The 22,117-nt window shown below is 41.3% G+C and overlaps 1 protein-coding gene across 2 annotated transcripts in view; it reads right to left on the reverse strand.

Moving 5' to 3' along the window:
- Window positions 1-2,807: 2,807 nt before the first annotated feature.
- Window positions 2,808-22,117, reverse strand: part of NEK7 (NIMA related kinase 7) — a 114,788-nt gene continuing 95,478 nt past the window's right edge. For both annotated transcript variants that reach the window (XM_044300522.1, XM_044300521.1), the window contains 2 exons: window positions 9,196-9,309; window positions 2,808-5,470 (listed from right to left, as the gene is read on the reverse strand). In XM_044300522.1, coding sequence (XP_044156457.1) covers window positions 5,360-5,470; window positions 9,196-9,309 — 225 coding nt within the window. In that variant the 3' untranslated portion in view covers window positions 2,808-5,359. The remainder of the gene's footprint in view (window positions 5,471-9,195; window positions 9,310-22,117) is intronic.

The following is a 22,117-nucleotide window of genomic DNA, read 5'->3' on the forward strand; positions in this document are numbered from 1 at the left end:
GCTCCTTCTCATTTCGTCTATACTTGAATGAAGCTCTACCAGAACTTTGGATCGGTCGCCCTGGAATAAAAGATTCGCCCATTTTACTCTGGCTTCCACGATCACCAGATTTAACACCCTGTAACTTCTTTCTGTGGGGCTACATCTATAAACTTCTCCCCTCCCAGCCACAGGATATGAATGACCTGAGCTGACACAAAGTGCATATCCAAGAATATGGTGGCACGCATTTTGACAGAACTGAACTACCACCTAAACATCTGCTGTGTCACCAATGGAGCTTACATTGAACATTTGCAGTAAAGAAAAACTTTTCGGGATCCCCAATTCCGTTCCTGAAAAAAAAATAGAACATGTCCTATTTTTGTCCGCAATTACGGACCAGAAAAGGCATTTTCTATTATAGTGTCTGTGATGTGAGGTCCGCAAATTGCAGATCGCACATTGCAGGTGTCCGTGTTTTGCGGATCCGCAAAACACTTCCGGACGTGTGAACGGATCCTTCGGGCTCATGCACACAAACTCTTTTTGCGTTTCGTATACGCACAGTATTTTGATTCCATATACGGAACCATTCATTTCAATAGGTCCGCAAAAGATGCGGATAGCACTCTGTGTGCTGTTCGCATCCGTTGCTCCGTTCCAAGAACCCGCAAAAATTATCCCAAGTCCTAGTCTTGTCTGTTTTGTGGACAAGAATAGGCATCTCTATAATGGGCCTCCTGTTCCGTTCCGCAAATTGCGGAAGGCACATGGGCGGCATCCGTTGTTTGCGGACCGCAAAAACGGCACGGTCGTGTGCATGAGCCCTTAATCTGTACGGCCACGAGTGCATAGATCTTCAGACACAAAGCTACAAATTCTGCATAGACATCTTTAAAAAAAATAAATAAATAACATGGTTACATGCAACAACCACTAGAGGGAGTGTGAGAGCTAACTGCATACAGAGCTCTACAGTGAACTCTGTGATACTACCAGATGCTGTTAAATTCCATGTTACATGGAGCCAGCATCTTATTACATGTGTTACCTTTCAGCTGTTCTCTATGCAGTGGAGTTGGATCTCTGTATTAGGGATCATGCACACAACTGTATGTATTTTGCAGTCTGCAAAAATTGAGGATGACGTCCGTGTGCATTCCGCATTTTGTGGAGTGGAACAGCTGGCCCATAATAGAAAAGTAGTATTTTTTTTGCGGAATGGAAATTGAATGCCCTTAAAAAAAAGAAAAAAAAAAAAAAGGGCTCTGAGCATTGTAGACATACAATAAGTAATTAGTCAGCTCAGAACTCTAAAAATCTTTCCCATGGGTCGTGTCTGGTATTGCATCTCAAATTCACTTATAGTGCTGAGCTGCAATACCAGACACAGCCTGCGAGCAACTGTGGTGTTGTTTCTGTTGGTGGGGAAAATGCACTTTTTTTCTCTTCTAATCTTTGGCAACTGCTTTAAGCATTTAACACTTTGTGTAATAATTAGAGGAACATACGAGTGATTTCTGACACCATCGAAAAAGTCATATTATATTAGCTTGAAGAATAAAGAAAGGTGGTTAGAAATAATGGTAATAGGTTCTGTGATCAAGCAAATCTCAGAATATGTACAACCCCAAGATCAATGCGTGGAGTCGGACAACATGTAGTTTGCAGCGCGTCTAGTCTAGTACAGATCGCTGGAAGAGATGCTAAAATGATGAGTGGAGGAAACCAGCAGGACAGAAATATAAAAAATAAAAAAAATGATTGGGTGTGTGTATTATATTTCTATACATACACACATTATAATATATATATATATATATATATATATATATATATATATATATATATATATATATATATATATATATATATACACACACATACACACACACACTGGTTCAGCTGCGTTATTTAGATGTTCGGAAGATACCACAGATCCACTGCATGTAACATCAAAAGCGCAACATGAATAGTAATTGTTAGTGTGAAGTGAACATTTAAATTCAAACACGCTTCTCGAGGTTGACCGCAGGGAAAAGCAAGATCTTCGATTCTTCCTGTCCTCTGAAGATCTTCACTTTTTTTATTCTGAAAACTGCTTGCAAATGAAATAACTCTGTGGTATGTAGAAAAAAATTAAAAAAATAAAATAAAATAGAGGGTGGGGGGGATATTTTTATCTTTTTTTCTCTGGCCTTTTATCCCTGGAGGAAAATCGGGTGCAGAGGGAAAAAGATATTGTGTCCAGCAGAACCTACGAGGGGTTTTGGATCAATAGCTTTTTCAGCGGGATTCCGCTTAATGAAGGTTTCTTCAGCAGAGAGGCTTTTTTTTGCTAATAACAGTAGGTATTATGGATGGCCGTGTGGAGCAAAACATCTGTAGGAAAGACAAAATAATTGCTTCGTTTTGCTTCAGAAAGGATTAGAAAGAATCTAAACCCACAGCAAACCGTTTTACTTTGAGGAAGTTTGAGGACAGCTTTTCAACAAACCCCCCCCCCCCCAATCCCAATCCCATATGTTTGTATAGAAGAAGATAAATCATTAATATCTCACCGCGGGGCAAGAAGTCGTGGATTGTACTACACAATGAGCTGAAGCTTTGAGGTCAATGATACACAATGCAGGGAGATGTGTACGACCAGGGTGTGCGACATGCGTTTAGACTGCACAGTACATTTATTCCCTCCTTTATCTCTATACAAAAATACACAGAAAATGTAATATTGATAGATTTCATCCACCCAAATTCACACACGTTATGCAGTCATACTACGTGCACCTCTGCACCCTTTTAGGACCAACGCACACACAAAAACCTTTACTTTAGAAATTCCTATTTATTTGTATTCTGTAGGATAGCACAACATATAGGTATTCTCTCGTCAAGGCAGCAGCCCTTGCTGTATATGACCATGTAGCAATGGAAAAAAATAAAAAAAGATACAGAAGGCAAATAGTTAACATTATACATTAAACAAAGGAAACATTGACTATAATGGTAACTGTGAGAATAAATACAGTAATAATTGCTGATCTCAATGTCTGTCAATTCCTCCTTTCTATGGATATTTCACAAGAGGGAGGGAAGAAAATATACTCTCATTATAACGTATTCTGTACACTGGTGCTGCTTATTTTCAGTATTGCACATAATGAGAGGATATATGGTGTGCAGCCCGTGGAACAGCAAAGGAAATACTCTCAGAAAGAAGCGAGTACTGTATGGAGCCGATTACTTCGTCTGTATGAAGGAGAGGAGAACAAAACATTGTAGATTCCTCTTTGGGGGTGATGACACACATTTCAATTTCATCATGACTGTACTTTTCTAGATGATAGGGATGGAACAATGTAACCATTCCCCCTTCAAAGGATGCTAAAAAAATCCCAAAAATAGATATATCTGAACTTGGTTCAATTACAAGGACATGGGTTTAAATGATTTAGGCCTGATTCACTACTGCTACTGGGAACCCCTTTAAAGGCCTGCACTATGAGGCCCAAACTGATCTGTATGGCGAGTTTCATGCACACCAAACTCAGGATTCCAAGTAAAATGACATCACCATATGAAATTAGTCTGAGTACTGTTCTGTTGGGTTACAACGTGGAGTGTTTCGAATGTGATGAAACATACTTGGCAAATACATTTTTGTGAATGGGGCCTTAAAGGGGTTGTCTCGCTTCAGCAAATAACTTCCTCTACATAATAAATATTAATACAAGGCACTTACTAATGTATTGTGATTCTCCATATTGCCCCCTTTGCTGGCTGAATTCATTTTTCCATCACATTATACACTGCTCGTTTCCATGGTTATGACCACCCTGCAATCCATCAGTGGTGGCTGTGCTTGTACACTATATGGAAAAGCAACAGCCTATGTGTGGCCCCACAGTCCCGGCCAGCGTTTTTTCCTATAGAGTGCAAGCACGACCACCACTGGTAGATTGCAGGGTGGTCAAGGGTGGTTGTAGCCATGGACACAAGCAGTATATAGTCTGATGGAAAGCAAAGGAAGCAATATACATAATAACAATACATTAGTAAGTGCCTTGTATTCACTTTCTGTACACAATAAATGCTATTTAAGCATTAAACCCCTTTAAGCATGAACATAAAAAAAAACAAAAAAAAAACTAGATGATCATTGAGCATTTCTCTTCTGAACACTGCAGATGTGCACATTACACAGGACCTTCCTAAGAGAACTGAACCTTCAAAGCCAAATTTAGAGTGTGAAAAACGCTATCTGAACATTACAAAAAGGCAAAAATATATATGTACCATTCTGTGTATTCCAGCCCAAACACTGCCCATAAGTGGCCGTAAGTACCAGTAAATACTCAGCATGACAAGAAATTCTTCAAGTGCTACAAAGTGCAAACATTACTCTGAACTACCATAATTTTTAAGGAGACCCTTGGTACAAAGGCTCTTTCTGGCCGACCGGTTTTGAAGGCATGTAGTGATAGAATTCCAGCCAATTGTTGATTTTGGTCCTACACTCCATTTTGCCCTAAAATAAAAACTATCATTTGTAAAATAAAACCGTAGCTAGCATATATACGCCATTGTCTCACTAAGGAGATGTGCCATATATACCTGCTGGTACAGAAGAATAGCTCAATATTCCAGGAATCTGATTTAAGTATGTGATAGAATACACCAAAATATAGTCATTTCATAATTTTCATTTTACAAATAAAAAAATATACTGGAGGGAAAAAATAGCATAAAATGAGAATAAAACATTGCATTGCGCTCAGTTTTGCAAAGTCATTATAAAGGCACAAGGTTTCTTTAATTACCATAAAGAAAGGCAAATGAGCAGTGAGGTAAAGAAAGGGTTAAAGGGAAAGGCCTTCCCATCCTGGTTAGAGGCAAAATAAGGCGCGTGTACTGTTTGACTGCACAATGCAGACAACAGACCTTTCCAAAGATGTTGGCCTTAGAAATAACCTTCCATCGTCTCAACTGATGCCCACCAAAAATCGCTGATGTATCTTTCTGGGCTCATTCCCCCCATTAACCGCTTTTATTTGCTAATTTACATTAGGCGGTAATCTCCCATCATTACACTCCTCATAGAAGATTCCTTGAAGAGTGGATTGTATGGTGATATTCATTACTGCTCAATCCTGCAATCGCCAGGATGCCACCAAATATTGACTGTAGAATGAGGGATAAGTCCTTAGAAGTGATAGATTTCATCCAGAAATGTGTCCTATCCAAAAACAAACCGGCATCCGTAAGATACCATAGGTCAACAATAGAGCACGAAAACCTGCCCACTTCTATGGAGTAAACTGGGGAAATTCTTGAAAGTGATGGACGTAGGGTGGGAGAATCCTGGAGGACTGGTAATCTAGCTGGTGGCGGTCACGGCATGCATTCTTTTTGCAACCTCATACACATAGGTTACGTCTGGTCTCTTCTCTGGGTCTGGGTTTATGCAGGTATTCACCAACATGCGCAGCTGTGAAGAGAGAAAAAAAACACATGTTAATAGTTCATGCATCGTCTAAGCACAAGATAATCTCTTATTAAAAGGGTTGTTCAAAGGGGACGGACTGATGTTGACCACCCATACTTTACTATACCCTTGAAAACTATATTTCGTTTTTCCTCCAAATAGGTTTACTATATGTGTTCAAATAGTAAAAGTGTAGTTCAGGTTGACATAAATACCACTTTAATGGGGTTCGCCGAGCATTTGGTCAAATTAGGACATGGTGCTATCCTGAGGGGTCCAGCTTCTGATCAAACAAATGATATCCTTTATTCGATGTGGTAAAAGCCATACAAAACAAGACAGATAGAAAATCGACGCGTTTCGGATCTCAAGTTAACGATCCTTACACAGTTTATGTTGGCTTTGTCCTAGCCACATCCAGGCCTCCGATACGATACGCAGGTGAGCGCTGCAATTTGACTTTCTATACCTATATCCTGTAAACCCTACTTCCCTCGCTCCCCAGATGCAGCCGTCTTCCTTGCACCCCATGTGGCTCCTTTACCTGTTCGGTTGCATTGACTAGAACAGGGAAAGAAGCGCCCACATCCGGTGGGGGGTGGCAGCATTGGGGGAGCAAGGGAGGGCGAGCCCTATGTAAAAGAGCTCCCATCCACGGGCCAGCACCATGTCTTAATTAGACCAAAAGCCAGGAGAACGACTTTCTTATTTGGTACCAAAATGCACAAGCTTTTAATAGAATGTTTTCCTTGTACTCGGGTCTCTGTGATGAAGGAGTTAACTACAGGGTTTTTTTTTTATTCTGGTGGATGCTTTAAAGTAGAAAATAAAAAAATAAAAAATGTTATTCAATAAAAATAAAATAAAACATTGGATATATATATAAATAAAACTGTCGCTCTTTAACTGGGCGATCCTCTATGGGGCATAGTTTTTGATATGTGCCCCTGGGCTGTGACTCTGGATTCACACTTAGCAGCAAAATCACAGCCCTGCAGGCAGGACCGGCACAGCCGCTCAGCTGAGTGGTACCCTCATTATAATCCTCCTGCAGGTCGCCATGGCAACTGCCATCCTGGAGCATCCCTGTACCTTCCTAATAAGCTACCATGTGAAATGCAAATGCGGACAGTCTGAAAATTAGTCAAGGAGAATAGGCGATGAGGATGCAGATATGTGAAATATTCATGTGCAGACTGGAAGAGCAAGGGAGGGGGTAGAGAGAAAGAAAGAGCATGAGAGTGAGAGAAGAGGGGGGGGGGGGGGGAGGAGGAGACAATGTGAGTGTCAGAACAAAAGGCTGCCCCTGACACTCATACTATTATTAAGCATTACTGCAAATCGAGAGACCGAGGCAGAAATTGTATATATGTGCAGGGCCATTATATTCAGATGCAGCCGCGCGGCCATGTGCGCATCTTTATAAAATTGTTAAATCAGCTTCATAGAAAAACAAAAAAGGCTGGTTCTTGTTCATGTTTGCAGCAACTTATTTCATTAAAAGTTAAGAAAAGCAGAAACTGTACAGCAAATAACTGCTGCTAAAGTGCTAAAATCCTATACAAAAAGGCACACGCAGCAGGGCCACGGGGAATGGAGCAGATCAGCGGCGTCAGTATCACTAGCAGCAGGGTTATGCAGCAAGTTTCATTACACACGGGTTTGTGTGTGTAATGTATACCGGGGTGAATCCTGCTTGAATTGGAGATTACAAAACCAACTAGAATTTATTTTTCAGATGACGTCAGGCCTTCATCAATTTAAACATTTTTTAATCGCGTGCACAAGGAAAATCCGCAAAGTACAATAGCAGCAAAGTGGATGAGATTTTCTGTAATCAGACACACAATGTGGAAAAAAAATCATGTGATGTGAAGCTTAAAAGCACTGCATGTCAATCCTGTATGCAGATTTTTGCCACAGATTTCACTCTTTGCCGCAAAATCTGCAACAGATTTTTTCCTAACCCATGTGAAGGCGTTTTAAATCTTCAGAAAAAAAAAAAAAAAAAGACGACCTTATAGCAGCTAGTTATAGTGCAAAATAATAAGTATGGCAATACACCCCCTCCCTAAAGCCCTTTGGTCCCCCTCTCTCTGGCGTCACTGCTGTTGTCAAACGCTAGAGCCAAGTATGTATCTATAGGGGTTGTAAATCTAGCACCTGTGCCCTGTTGGCTGAGGAGCAGCAAAGATCCCTCTGTCGCATAAAACATGCAAGAATTATGGATTTTGAATTGTGGGCCAGGAGCTTTACGTTACGCCTCTGGCTGCGGCAGTGATGTTAGTTTGCACAGCATCCAACCATAGAAATCGGTTGTGCGTATGAGAATGCCTTTAAAAAATAAAGCATGTAGCATTTTTGCAAAATCGCCAAAGAAGTTAAAAGCTCACTGTGTATGGAGGACTTAAAGGGGTTGTTTCACTTGGCAACCATCAACTCTTGGGGTGCTTACCTGTTCCCCAGAACATAAAGCAACATACTGTCTGCAGTCCTGCCGCTGCTCCATTCCCAGCTGCTTCCGTTCTCCACAGAACCAGGAAGCAACTTGGGCCCATGACCACTGCAGCCAATAACCAGCCTCAGCGTTCAATAGATTGAGCAGAACATAATTTCTGAGGCTGGCGACTGGCAGCAACGGTCATAGAGTCAAGCTGCTTCTTGGTCCTGTGGGACTGGAAGAGGCCAGGAACGGATTTAGCAGCGAGACCACAGGTGTAGTTTTTTTTTATGTTAAGGGACACAAGTTAGGACCCCAGGGGTAGTCAGCGTCCAGGTCGGACAACCCCTTTAAAGAATAACTGTCATAATTTTTATTTTATTTGCTAGTTTATTATAGGTAGGCATGTATACCCGAGTTAGTCTGTCAATGATTGCCAAAAGATCCGTAATTACCTTATAATAACAGCTTTCATTAATGTCTCCTGTCCCTTTCCACTGCTCCCTTAAAAGACAGTTGCTATGGCTCATCTGTCTCCGGCTAGGAAGACAGAGGGGCGGTCCTTCACACTGCACTAGAGGCGTGTCTCTCAGTAATACAATCTGATTGGCTGGCAGGGAGCTGCTGGCTACAGCAAGTTTGTATGTAACCTGAGGGAATGCAGTTTTGGCCTCAGAGAACTGGCAGAGGAGCCATCTTGAGAAGATCCTCATAATGTAGGATTCAAAACAGCCGTAACTAAGGGGAAAACTCAAGGAAAACCGTGGTAAATGAAGAAACTAAAGATGGCTTTATGCATAATGCTGCTGCTGCAGCAGTAACATATGCTAAAATTGATTTTTTTAATGAAAATATGAGTTATCCTTTAATTGTTTTACAAACATCTGATGGCTGCATTTTTTTTTATTTACATAAAAAAAAGTGAAGAGTTAAATGTGCAAATGTCTAAAAAAGAATTGGCTTTTTCCCATTAGTCTAGTGAATCTGTCCCAGGTTGCTATTAACACCGATTCTGCTTCATACTGTATACTTCTGAGATTTTGGTTGGCCAAGTGGGCATAAATCTATGCTTGGTGTTAGAGTCTGTGAGTAACACGGCAGTAGACATGACAATCATGCTACACAGAGCGATTGTCTTGGACAAGACTGCTTGACTGGCTCTCTTACATATAGTGTGCCCTATAAAAGTAACACACTAGATCATTTAGATCACAAAGTGAGTTTCCAATAAAAGCTTATAAACAAAAAAAAAAAAAAAAAAAACCCCCACAGAATTCCTTTAACATACCTCCTCAGAATAGTGGTCAGATGGCAGTGGAGGATAGTCACATTGCTCTATCTTCTTACACAAGGAGTACAGGTTCATTTTATCTCCATAAAAAGGACTCTGCAATGCTGCCATCTGTAAGTAAATCAAACAGAAGTTCATTCATCTATTTCTTACAAATAAATGCAAAGCTCTAATAGAAATATAGACTATAGTAGTGGTATTTCAGCGACATGCTTTTTTACTAAGTAGTAGTCAATCTGTTTTGTGCTGCATCACTACCACCATATGTGAACTTAGCTTTGGTTCCTGTCTGGTTTTAGCTAACGAAACTACAGTAGGTTTATGGTCTGCCACCAAAAATGCTGTGTAATCTGCAAGCAGAAGGTTATAGAGACGGAGGAGCCAAGTAGATTGAAAGACAGTTTTATGGGAAGAGATTCAGCAAAACTTGTAATTGATACATTTAAACTGATGCTTTTTCTGACTTCAACTGTACATGGGGAAGGTGTCTGCAATAATAGTATTCTGTGTAAGTGTGTATACAGAGATAGCTGTCAGTCACTGATAGTTATGCACAGGGGCGGTTTTAAAGGGTAACTCTGTTTTACAGCTTCTCACAAATTAAATTCTGCTTTTGCTGGGGACAGTGTGAGGATCCATTCCAGCCTCATCCTAGTGCTCTGGTCTGCTTATATTGACTTCTAGCTGCCACAGTGTGCTGCTCCTGCATCCGGCAGTTCTCCTCAAGCCTGGGGTGTATCCAAATACAACAGTCTGCCAGTGCTATACTGGTCTAGACTTCCTTTCCCATACATTTAGGCCAACCACCAGTGAGCCCTAATATAATCCTTGTCCATATCCTCAACACACATGGTATAAGAGACACAGAGTTTATGCTCACAGCACACAGAGGGGAACGATCTAGAACACACAAGACACTATTCATTGCAGTACAGATGGGACAGGGACTATGTAAACTGATGCAGAGACAGTCCAGTTAGGGATGCTGACTAAGGCTACTTTCACACAATGTTTGGTGCGGATCAGTCATGGATTTGCACAGACGGATCCGTTCAGATAGTACAACCGTCTGCATCCGTTCAGAACGGATCTGTTTGTATTATCTTTAACAAAGCCATCTTGAACATCATTGAAAGTCAATGGAGGACGGATCCGTTTTCTATTATGCCATATTGTGTCATAGAAAACTTATTCATCCCCATTGACTTACATTGTGTGTCAGAACGGATTGGCTCAGTTTTGCAAGCAGCGTTTTTGTGTCCGCCTCCAAAGCGGAACAGAGGCAAACTGATGCATTCTGAGCAGATCCTTTTCCATTCAGAATGCATTAGGGCAAAACGGATCCATTTTCGACCGTTTGTGAGAGCCCTGAACGGATCTCACAAGCGGAAAGCCAAAATGCCAGTGAGAAGTTAGCCTAATAAACTAAACCCAGCACATGCAGAGTCAAATCAAGCACTTTATACAATTAATTCTATTATGACCAAAGCAAGAAATGTAGTTACTATCTACTGGAGGGAAGATGTGGTCTATACACAGAAAACAGCAATGTGAGATGCTAAAACATTCTGCAGTGTTCAAGCTCTGAGCCCTGAATGGGGAAGGGACCTCTGCACTGAGCTCTGGAGCAAGCCAGCAAAGAAAGACCACTTCCTTCTGTCCATCAGCGTATAGCAAAAATTGCTAGAAGGGAGACTTCTAGTGGCAGTCATTTCAGAAGTGTTTTTTCTTTAGGGTGGATTACATGAAAATGTTTAAGCAAAAGTACATTTCCAGATTTGTTCAGGATCACCTAAAGTGACCTTTAAGAGGAAGTTGCTTTAAAAAATTAGGCTATGTACACCTTCAAAGGCAATGTTTTTTTATGATTGCATGTTACTCATATTTGGCTAAAAATTATTTTTTCAATTGGCCTTTTTTTTTTTTTATATTGAGCCATTCTGTCACAAAGGGTCAACAGTTTTTCCAACGGTGTGACTGGTACTTTTCACTTTGTGCCGGTCATCTAATAAACCTCATCTCTAAACTACTGAGAGGTCATAAACACTTATTTAGGACACATTCTTATCAGTAAGATAAGGACTGAGCTTCGATGAGTGTTTATAAGATCAGAGAGCAGAGATAAGGAGTCCTTCTGCTCCTGGTATGATGGAAAATCCAAAAGGGTGCTACTAGAGCATGTTGCCTCTGTACGGAAAAAATATTTTTAATAAAGACCAATTTAAAAAAAAAATGTTTTTGCTCAAAATAAGTACAATGCAATAATAAATAAAAATTTCCCCCAAAAAGGTATACGTAGCCTTTAAGTATAGAAAGAGCAGACGTTTAAATGTATAAATGATAAGTTATACTGAATCTTTTCCCACAAAACTATACATCAATCTGCTCAGCTTCTCCTGTTCTATAACAAGCTGCCTGCAGATTGCACTGCATTTTGTGGTTATAGGTTATCTTTAATTTGGACATATGACGAAGTTTAATTAGCCTAGGTGTTAAAGAATAGTCAAGAACATGCAGCCAGAGTGGACAGCGCAATCCTTCTACACAGTAGACAATTATATTACTCAAGGGAAATAAACAACAGTACCAGGTAGACACGTATAAGCAGTAGTGTTAAGTGCGAAGTAAAGAACGCCATTTTTTAACGAAGTGTTACTAATGTCTTAATGAGATTTATAAAGTGTCTTACATGCTTTATACAGGAGATTACATTTTAACATTCTTTGCTTCCTGGTGCCTTTTAACACATTACAGTTGGCAACATGTACATGCGTTTTATAAGATTAAAGTGACACATGAACCAGAGGCTCAAAAAAATGACTTTTTTTTTTTTTTTTTTTAAGAAAAAAAAAAAAAAAAAGAATAGTAAAAGAATGTGAGCTGGGAATAGTATATCCCATGTTTTATATCCCTTTATGTTACATACACAGCAAAAAGTAGCATAAGAAATTTGCACTTTAAGACGCTACAGGACTTTTCTTAATCAAAACCTTAAAGAGAACCAGTCACCACTTCTAAGCCTCCTGACGAAGCCAAGGCGAAACGTACGTCGAGGTGTGTTTTTGGACCCCTTCCCCCACGCTTCCTTAAACATGTCGACATGTTGGTTATTGTCCTGACCTCATTTTTTTTTTTCCCCCTTCTGTTTCTCTTGGTCCTACAGCATCTTAGGGGTGGTTAATCCTCTGAGTGGGTAAAGTTACTTCATCCCCTCTGTAGCATTAGGTTTGCCATGTAGATCTGATATCATTATTTCCTGATATTATTTTGATTGGTACAGGCTTACCTACCTTTGTGTTATGTACATGTATTTCCATCTTTTGTGGGAGCTATGTGGGTGCTTTGGGATCCATACTCAGTATGGCGTTTGTGGCCATTGTTAAATATCTAGATAGTTTTTCCCCCCCATTTTACATGATTTATATGTCTATATCTATCTATATATATATATATGCATGCTGCAATAAAGAATATAATACTTTTTATATACAAGGTTTTGAGTCCTGCTTATTTTTATCCGTTGTAGGGTTTTTGTATAGGTCGTTTTTCCCCACTTCTAACTTGTCTGTTTTAATGATTACTTATTCCTCATGCAAAAGCTGTTTTGGTGCATCTTTTTTCAACACTGTTGTACTGCTATTCCTCCTCGAAATGTATGAAAACCAGGTGCTACCACTGTGTCCCTACACATTGGCAGCAAAGATTTCACCAAATCAGACTGGATAGGAACACACCTAACTTAACACCCAGTTGCAAATCTATTCATAAATTTCTAGGAGGAATAACATAGGAACTGAACAATGCACTGTACTAAAAAAGATACCCTACAATTATTTAATGAAGAATACAAGTACTTCACAAAACAGACAAGTCATAAGGCAGATCCTTTTTAAAGCAGATCTCTAGGAGGATGTAAAAATCTGAGAAATGTACGGGTCTGAACTAAGGATGAACGAATGAATTCTAACAAACCGATTCCTTTCATTAGCAAGAGTTCCTCACCCATAAGGGGCTGTCCCCACAGGTAAAGAACTGCCCACCTAACTGTTAATTGACAGGGCGGTATATCTCACCCGGCCCTGACAATTTTGCACAGGCGATACTGTTCCAAGTAGCAGCGCAAGCGCAGAAGATCTGTTTCCGCTACTGGGGCAGTGACTGCACGTGCACCACTATTCTTCCAGGTAGCTGTGCATGAACAGTCGCTGCTTCCGAAGTGGAAGCAGATTGTTTGTGCTTTTGCTTCTACTTGAAGCAGCGGTGCAGGATCGAGATCGTCAGGGCTGGGTGAGATGTCCGACCCAGTTAATGAACAAGAAAGGTGGGTGCTTCTTCACCTGAGGGACAGCACCTTACAGGTGAAGAACTTTTACTAAGGAGACAAATCAATTCACTCATTTCTCCTGAACAGTTGACGGGAAAATTCAATTGTACGAAATTTAATTTTAAAGGGGTTTGTCAAGCAGAAACGTGTGATCACCCACGCTCATGTTATAATGCTTACTGGGTTCCATTAGATTCTACTGCTGGTCCAGTCTTGACACACAGGAAATGCCAGGAAACGCTCAGTCCTCAAATCACTGGTTGAGACGGGGCCATATCTGCAGCCAGTGACTGGCTGGGCATTTTGTGTTGTGATGGAAACAGGAAGCAATGACCAGTGGCGTAGGCAACGGAATGGAAGGTTTGGGTGAACTGGAAAGTATCAGATTTTTATTTGATTTAACCCACTAAGAGCCCTTTGCTCTATTTTCCCCAGTTTGACTAACTTTTTAAATATGCATGAAGCTGAGTAAATCGGGTTCTCCCTATTGCTTTTGCAGTCGTCAAGTTATTAGCGGTTGTGTCCTCCATTCATCTACGTAGATGCTTTCAGTATACCTTCAAACATCTGCTGGTTCTGTGTGGATCAGACTCTGATCCAGCTCCACTCTGCTGTCAGGCATGTATAATCCCCATCTTAACATCCAGAAGAATTCTGAAAACACTCATACGAGAGTCTACTACAACATATTAATAAAAAGCAGCACAAAATAAGCAAAGTATTCACAAAGTAACGCCGCTTTTTATGTAGGCTTAAACAATACAATAATATGTCCGATTTTCCAAGAGCGCAGTTTTCCTTTGAATTCAGCCTTAATACGACATCTGGGCAATAATCACAATTACTTCTGTTGCTTTCCTATCATTTCCCTATATTGCACATAGGGGGAAATGGTTTCCAAGTCTAGTTGTTGGTAGATTGATTGGGAGGGATATGTGATACCCATGACATAAGTGTGTCTGCCTGCTCCATACTTCTGTACGTAGGAAAAAGGAAATCACTGGCACCGGGAAATGGCTACCTTTAATTCATTACTAATGTTTCATGTTTTGCATTTCACACATATACAGTATATAGTTTACACTGCTTTTCAAACACATAAACCACATTATACCAGGAACATACTTTTGTAAGTTGGATACAACACATTCTCTCTTCCTGCCTCTATAGGAACACTTCTTACTTTTGTGTACACTTTTCTATAGAAAGCTGAGCTGATGCTGTTATTTCACACTTTTCTTGGGGTCTCATTACTTACACTGCAATGTAAAACTCACAGCTATGTTAAATTTAATGTAAGATATCATTGGGGATAATAATAATAAAGAACAGAAGACTGTATGTGCCTCCATGAACTCTACTGACTATTATGCTATACTCAACATAGATTTTCCCTTGATACGTTCATATAGTATGCACAGAAACAGATATCCCAACTATAAAATGGTAGTGCCAAGATACAGGATACACAGGCAAATGGGAAGATGAAACTGTCATCCTTACTTCCAAGGCACTTTTGCAGCCAACTGGTGCAATATATAAAAAAAACAAAAAAAAACACAACAAACAAACAAACAAAACATTCTCAGTCAACCATTCTCTAATATAATGAAAACACTTTGGGCTGCCCACCTCCAAAGAGGATGGCCAGTATGGATGGAACTGAAGAGCTAAAAACTAAGCAAAGAAAAACTATATAAATAAGGCTGCACATCACCATGTAAAAACAATACTTATTATAATAAACATAGTGAAATAACAATACTTATTGTGTCGTTTGACCTCGGCAGGCAGTTCCATTGCCTGAACTGCCTGCCTGATCAGGCAAACGCATGTCATTTTTTCTGACTGATCAGGCATTCTTCAGACTTCTTAGGATCCTGATCAGCCAGAAAAATGCATTGCAATACCGGATCCATTTTTCCGGGGTCATCCGGCAAAACGGATCTGGTATTTATTTTTTTCACATTTTTAAAGGTCTGCAAATGTGCAGACCGGAATACCGGATTGGTCAATGCGGCAATTTGAATACCAGATCCGGCACTAATACATTCCTATGGAACTAAATGCCGGATCTGGCATTCAGACAAGTGTTCAGTTCTTTTTGGCCGAAGATAAAACCACAGCATACTGCAGTATTATCTCCGTCCTGAAAAGTCAAAAAGACTGAACTGAAGACATCCTGAATGGATTGCTCTCTATTCAGAATGCATTAGGATAAAACTGATCAGTTCTTTTCCGTTATTGAGCCCCTAGGACGGAACTCCGTACCGGAAAAGAAAAACGCTAGTGTGAAAGTACCCTAATAAAAGTGTCCAGGCAGACCAGGTGCACAGGTAACGTGCGTATTATTTCACTATTTGATGTCATGTATATCATATGTAGCATATTTGAAGTCCGTATTTAGAACTGGATGTGCACATGGTTGTGCATCGGATTTATTTCCTTGCCCTGCACAAGGTCCTTATTGTATACAATACTTGTTTAATAAAATTATTTATTTTACTTTATGGTGTGCAGCCTTTCATACGGTTTTTCTTTGCTCAGTTTTTCAATGAATGGTCCATTACCGTGGCTGGCACTCAGTTTATATCAGAAGTGTGCCCCCCTAGCTGCTTTTTGACATTGGAACTGAAGATCTGTCGGGAGAACGTCCACTTGGATAAACGACTTTTATCTTAAAGGTTTTCCTTAAGAGGTTTCACTGTATAGTTCGAAAAAGTATCCCTCTAAAGGTGCAGCATAATGGCCATATAAAGCAGGGACTAATCTCATAAATAAGTTTAAGGCAATGGAGCCAAGCAACAAAACTTTAATCTGCCATCTATATATTTTTTCCAAGAGAGCTCGTACTGCCAGCCATGCACAGAACGCTTTAGCACAGCTCTTTCCAATCGCTTCCTTGCTATAATCCCGAAATCCCACTGCCTAGCAGTGCCTTGCAGGGCGCTTCTGTCAGTGAACAGGTTAATGTCACACGTTGTAGGTGGGAAGGGAGGAAAAAAAAATAAAAAATAATAAAATAACACGCAGAACGTCCCCCGGAGGAGCCAACCGCGACTAGTATATTTTCATGCATCTCCTGCTTTGACAGATGAAAAATGTCAACTGTCCTGTTTTTATTTTGAAGCTTTATGCACTATTCATCTGCTTCATTAGTGTATCTTCCCGACTTCTCTCTGACAGCTGCTCTCTCCCTCTACCTCCCCCTCCCTCCCTCCTCTCCACCTCACCACCCCCCCCTTTTTATTTCTCCTCTCGGCAGCTGAATTTTTCAGGCTAATTTGATCTTGCACACTGAGCCGATCTTGGGGAATGATTGACTTGCTCTCCTGACCTCGCGGCCTGATTAGTATTCCTGGGGTGTCGTGGAAGGACAGGATCCCACTGTCTGTCTTTAAGGCTGGTGGCAGTCTTTCTCCCTTCTCTTTTGCTTTCTCTCCCCATGCTGTGCTGAAAAGCCACCAACTTACAACCTTGTCAAGAATCTAGTAGCTGTGCTTAACAATAAGACAAAGGGAAAAAATAGCATGTAATATCTATTTTGGCATGTAAGGTCTGCGTATTAAAAGAAAATAGTTTCCTTATTAATTGGGCTCGCCTTGTTTGCATATCAATTAAAAAAAATAAAGAAAAAAAATTGGCAGGCCTAATTTAACTGCAAAAAAAAAAAAAGCACTTTGCAATTTCTTTTCTGCCACTTGATCCTCATTAATTCCATCGCTGCATTAAGTTGAATAGATTTTATATCTTAAGGTGTATCATAATTTGCCTGAGTGCAAAGTGCAATTTTGGAAACTGTGACCTGGATTGTACATTGGTTATAATGCATTATTAAGCAAGAATAAAAAATAAAAAAGATCAGGCATATTGCTAATACATTGTAATCTAAGCCAAAGAATCAACCAACTGCACTGAAGGCCTAATTCAAGAACAGGCAATTAATGAAGATTAAAGAAGGCTTAAAAGCGAAGGTACTCCGCTACATGGGTCAATTAGACTACAATTGGAGAATTAAACATTTCCACATTTGTAAAGGCAAGCACTTTATCCGGTGACCGGCCATAGACACACCGCCCTACCTGTCATACCGCAGCTTCTTACAGATGTTCTTCAGCCAAGATTGTTTTCAAGTAACATTAAACAGGACCTTTCATGGAGTTCGTTTAGTTTAATTAAATACCTTCCCTTGCCGGGTACCCTGCCTGTTTTTTTCAAATATCGCTTGTACGCCCCACTGTGCCCCCTGCTGTTTTCCCGCCCAGTATGTTAATACTGAGCATCAGTACAGGGAGGAGGAGATGCCAGGGTTTCTCAAGAGGTGTCTCCTTCTCCCTGGCTGTGCCGCGGTCCAATCACAGCGGAGAGCGTCACAGCCAGGGAGAAGGAGACGGCAAAGAAAGGTATTTAAACTAAAAAAGGTCCTCTTTAATAGGCAGCATTCTTCAATGGCGTCCAGAATAAAAGCCTAAACTAGCGGTGTTGTTCTCCTTAATAAAATGGTACATCTGGTGCCAAATGATCACAGTCAGTATTGCTGCGAGTCCTCTGAGGACACCAATCGTGGACATAAAATGCATGTTTCAAGGGTGATCAGGAAGTTGTGGTATATTGTGTGTGTGTATATAGGTCAAGACATTAGGTTTTCCTGCAATATACAGTAAGGTCCATAAATATTGGGACATCAACACAATTCTAAAATTTTCGGCTCTGTACACCACCACAATGGATTTGAAATTAAACAAACAAGATGTGCTTTAACTGCAGACTGTCAGCTTAAATTTGAGGGTATTTACATCCAAATCAGGTGAACGGTGTCAACTCTCAAGAGGAAATCCAAAGAGCTGTCACTATCAGTAAAGCAAGCCATCATTAGATTGAAAAAAACTAAATAAACCCATCAGAGAGATAGCAAAAACATTAGGCGTGGCCAAAACAACTGTTTGGAACATTCTTAAAAAGAAGGAACGCATCGGTGAGCTCAGCAACACCAAAAGACCCGGAAGACCACGGAAAACAACTGTGGTTGATGACCGAAGAATTCTTTCCCTGGTGAAGACAACACCCTTCACAACAGTTGGCCAGAGGTAGGTGTATGTGTGTCACGAGTGAATACAGAGGATTCACCACAAGAAGTAAACCATTGGTGAGCCTCAAAAACAGGAAGGCCAGATTAGAGTTTGCCAAACGACATCTAAAAAAGCCTTCACAGATCTGGAACAACATCCTATGGACAGATGAGACCAAGATCAACTTATACCAGTGATGGGAAGAGAAGAGAAGAATATGGAGAAGGAAAGGAACTGCTCATGATCCTAAGCATACCACCTTATCAGTGAAGCATGGTGGTGGTAGTGTCATGGCGTGGGCATGTATGGCTGCCAATGGAACTGGTTCTCTTGTATTTATTGATAATGTGACTGCTGACAAAAGCAGCAGGATGAATTCTGAAGAGTTTCGGGCAATATTATCTGCTCATATTCAGCCAAATGCTTCAGAATTCATTGGAAGGCGCTTCACGACAATGGACAATGACCCAAAGCATACTGCAAAAGCAACCAAAGAGTTTTTTAAGGGAGAGAAGTGGAATGTTATGGCCAAGTCAATCACCTGACCTGAATCCGATTGAGCATGTATTTCACTTGCTGAAAATGCCCCAAGAACAAGCAGGAACTGAAGACAGTTGCAGTAGAGACCTGGCAGAGCATCACCAGGGATAAAATCCAGCGTCTGGTAAGGTCTATGCGTTCCAGACTTAAGGCTGTAATTGACTGTAAAGGATTTGCAAACAAGTATTAAAAAGTGGAAGTTTGATTTATGGTTATTATTCTGTCCCATTACTTTTGGTTCCTTAACAAGTGGGAGACACATATGCAAAGTGGTGTAATTCCTACACCGTTCACCTGATTTGAATGTAAATACCCTCAAATTGAAGCTGACCGTCTGCAGTTAAAGCACATCTTGTTCGTTTCATTTCAAATCCATTGTGGAGGGGTATAGCGCCAAAAATGTTAGAATTGTGTCGATGTCCCGATATTTATGGACCTGACTATAGGTTCTTGTTTCAAGTAGGATGACTGATACACAACACACAGAACATATACCGATACATACATGTGTAATATTGTGGGACTACAGGGGGAAAAGAGAGTACGTTTTTGAATACTATAAGGCTACTTTCACACTTGCGCTTGATCGGATCCGTTCTGAACGGATCCGATCATATTAATGCAGACGGAGGCTCCGTTCAGTACGGATCCGTCTGCATTAATAACTTAGAAAAATTTCTAAGTGCGAAAGTAGCCTGAGCGGATCCGTTCAGACTTTCAATGTAAAGTCAATGGGGGACGGATCCGCTTGAAGATTGAGCCATATGGTGTCATCTTCAAGCGGATCCGTTCCCATTGACTTACATTGTAAGTCTGGACGGATCCGCACGCCTCCGCACGGCCAGGCGGACAGCTGAATGCTGCAAGCAGCGTTCAGCTGTCCGCCTGGCAGTGCGGAGGCGAGCGGAGCGGAGGCTGAACGCCGCCAGACTGATGCAGTCTGAGCGGATCTGCATCCATTCAGACTGCATCAGGGCTGGACGGAAGCGTTCTGCTCCGCTCGTGAGCTCCTTCAAACGGAGCTCACGAGCGGACAGCAGAACGCTAGTGTGAAAGTAGCCTTACGCTGCTTTTGTGCCTTTTCTTCTTCTTTGAGCTTTACCTGTCACTTGCCAAGTCCTACTAGTTCAGAGTACAGCCGGATCTGTACAAAATCAGCACGTCAGCAATGGGTGTGACCCACGACATAGGATCTGTCACAGGGCATGAGATCCAGTCCAGGAAACATATTAGATGTACTGTGCTTGTGAGTGTATATACACAACATATTGTGAACAGTCCACAACCAGATTCTCTGAACCAAAGTTAATATAAGTGACGGGAGGAGGGACTCCCTATTTACTGGAGTGTAAATTTTAAACACTGCTCCCCTTGAGCGGTCCTCTAATTTTAAGTATCAATGATCCCCACAAATGGATGCTCTATAGTCTACAAAACCTCACAGAGCACTGAATGCTTCTGGAACACCGATCACCATATATGCCAATAGGGATCGACCAATATAGATTTTTTAGAGCCGATAACTTATACCGATATTCTGTGCTTTTTCAGGCAGATCCATAAGGCCTCATGCACACAACAGTATTTTTTCACTGTCCGCAAAACGGGGTTCCATTGATCCGTGATCAGTGACGTTTTTTCGTCCGTGGGTCTTCCTTGATTTTTGGAGGATCCACGGACATGGAAAAAAAAAGTCGTTTTGGTGTCCGCCTGGCCGTGCGGAGCCAAACGGATCCGTCCTGAATTACAATGCAAGTCAATGGGGACGGATCCGTTTGACGTTGACACAATTTGGTGCTATTGCAAACGGATCCGTCCCCATTGACTTTCAATGTAAAGTCTGGAGTCCCTTTTATACCATTGGATCTGAGTTTTCTCCAATCCGATGGTATATTTTAACTTGAAGCGTCCCCATCACCATGGGAACACCTCTATGTTAGAATATACTGTCGGATATGAGTTATGTTGTGAAAACTCATATCCGACAGTATATTCTAACACAGAGGCGTTCCCATGGTGATGGGGACGCTTCTAGTTAGAATATACTACAAACTGTGTACATGACTGCCCCCTGCTGCCTGGCAGCACCCGATCTCTTACAGGGGGCCGTGATCAGCAAAATTAACCCCTCAGGTGCCGCACCTGAAGGGGTTAATTGTGCGTATCATAGGCCCCGTAAGAGATCACGGCTGCCAGGCAGCAGGGGCAGACCCCCCCACCCTCCCCAGTTTAAATTTCATTGGTGGTCAGTGGAGGGGTTAATTGTACGGATCACAGCCCCCTGTAAGAGATCGGGTGCTGCCAGGCAGCAGGGGGCAGTCATGTACACAGTTCGTTGTATATTCTAACCAGACGCATCCCCATCACCATGGGAACGCCTCTGTGTCAGAATATACTGTCGGATCTGAGTTTTCACAAAGTGAAAACTCAGCTCTGAAAAAGCTTTTATGCAGACGGATCTTCGGATCCGTCTGTATGAAAGTAACCTACGGCCACGGATCACGGACACGGATGCCATCTTGTGTGCATCCGTGTTCTTTCACGGACCCATTGACTTGAATGGGTCCGTGAACCGTTGTCCGTCAAAAAAATAGGACAGGTCGTATTTTTTTGACGGACAGGATACACGGATCACGGTCTCGGCTGCAAAACGGTGCGATTTTACCGCGAAAAAAAACAAAACAAAACGGCACAACGGCCACTGATGCACACAACGGTCGTGTGCATGAGGCCCAACACTGATGGTACCATGTTTAGTTTTCCAGAGCCTCCAAAGTACTTAAAATGAAGTTTTATAAATATGCCAGCCCTGTATCCTTGCTGGGTCATTTTCATCTCCATTAATTATCCAGAGTCTGTGCGCTTTTCCGCCGGTGTACATATCAGTATGCCTCTGCCCACAGTGGGCAACATACTGCGCATGCCCAAACCCGGCGGTGAAACAAACAGGCACTAGATTATGAAATGGTATGAATGGAGATGACGC

This window comes from Bufo gargarizans, chromosome 7 (assembly GCF_014858855.1).
Source record: "Bufo gargarizans isolate SCDJY-AF-19 chromosome 7, ASM1485885v1, whole genome shotgun sequence".
NCBI lineage: Eukaryota > Metazoa > Chordata > Amphibia > Anura > Bufonidae > Bufo > Bufo gargarizans.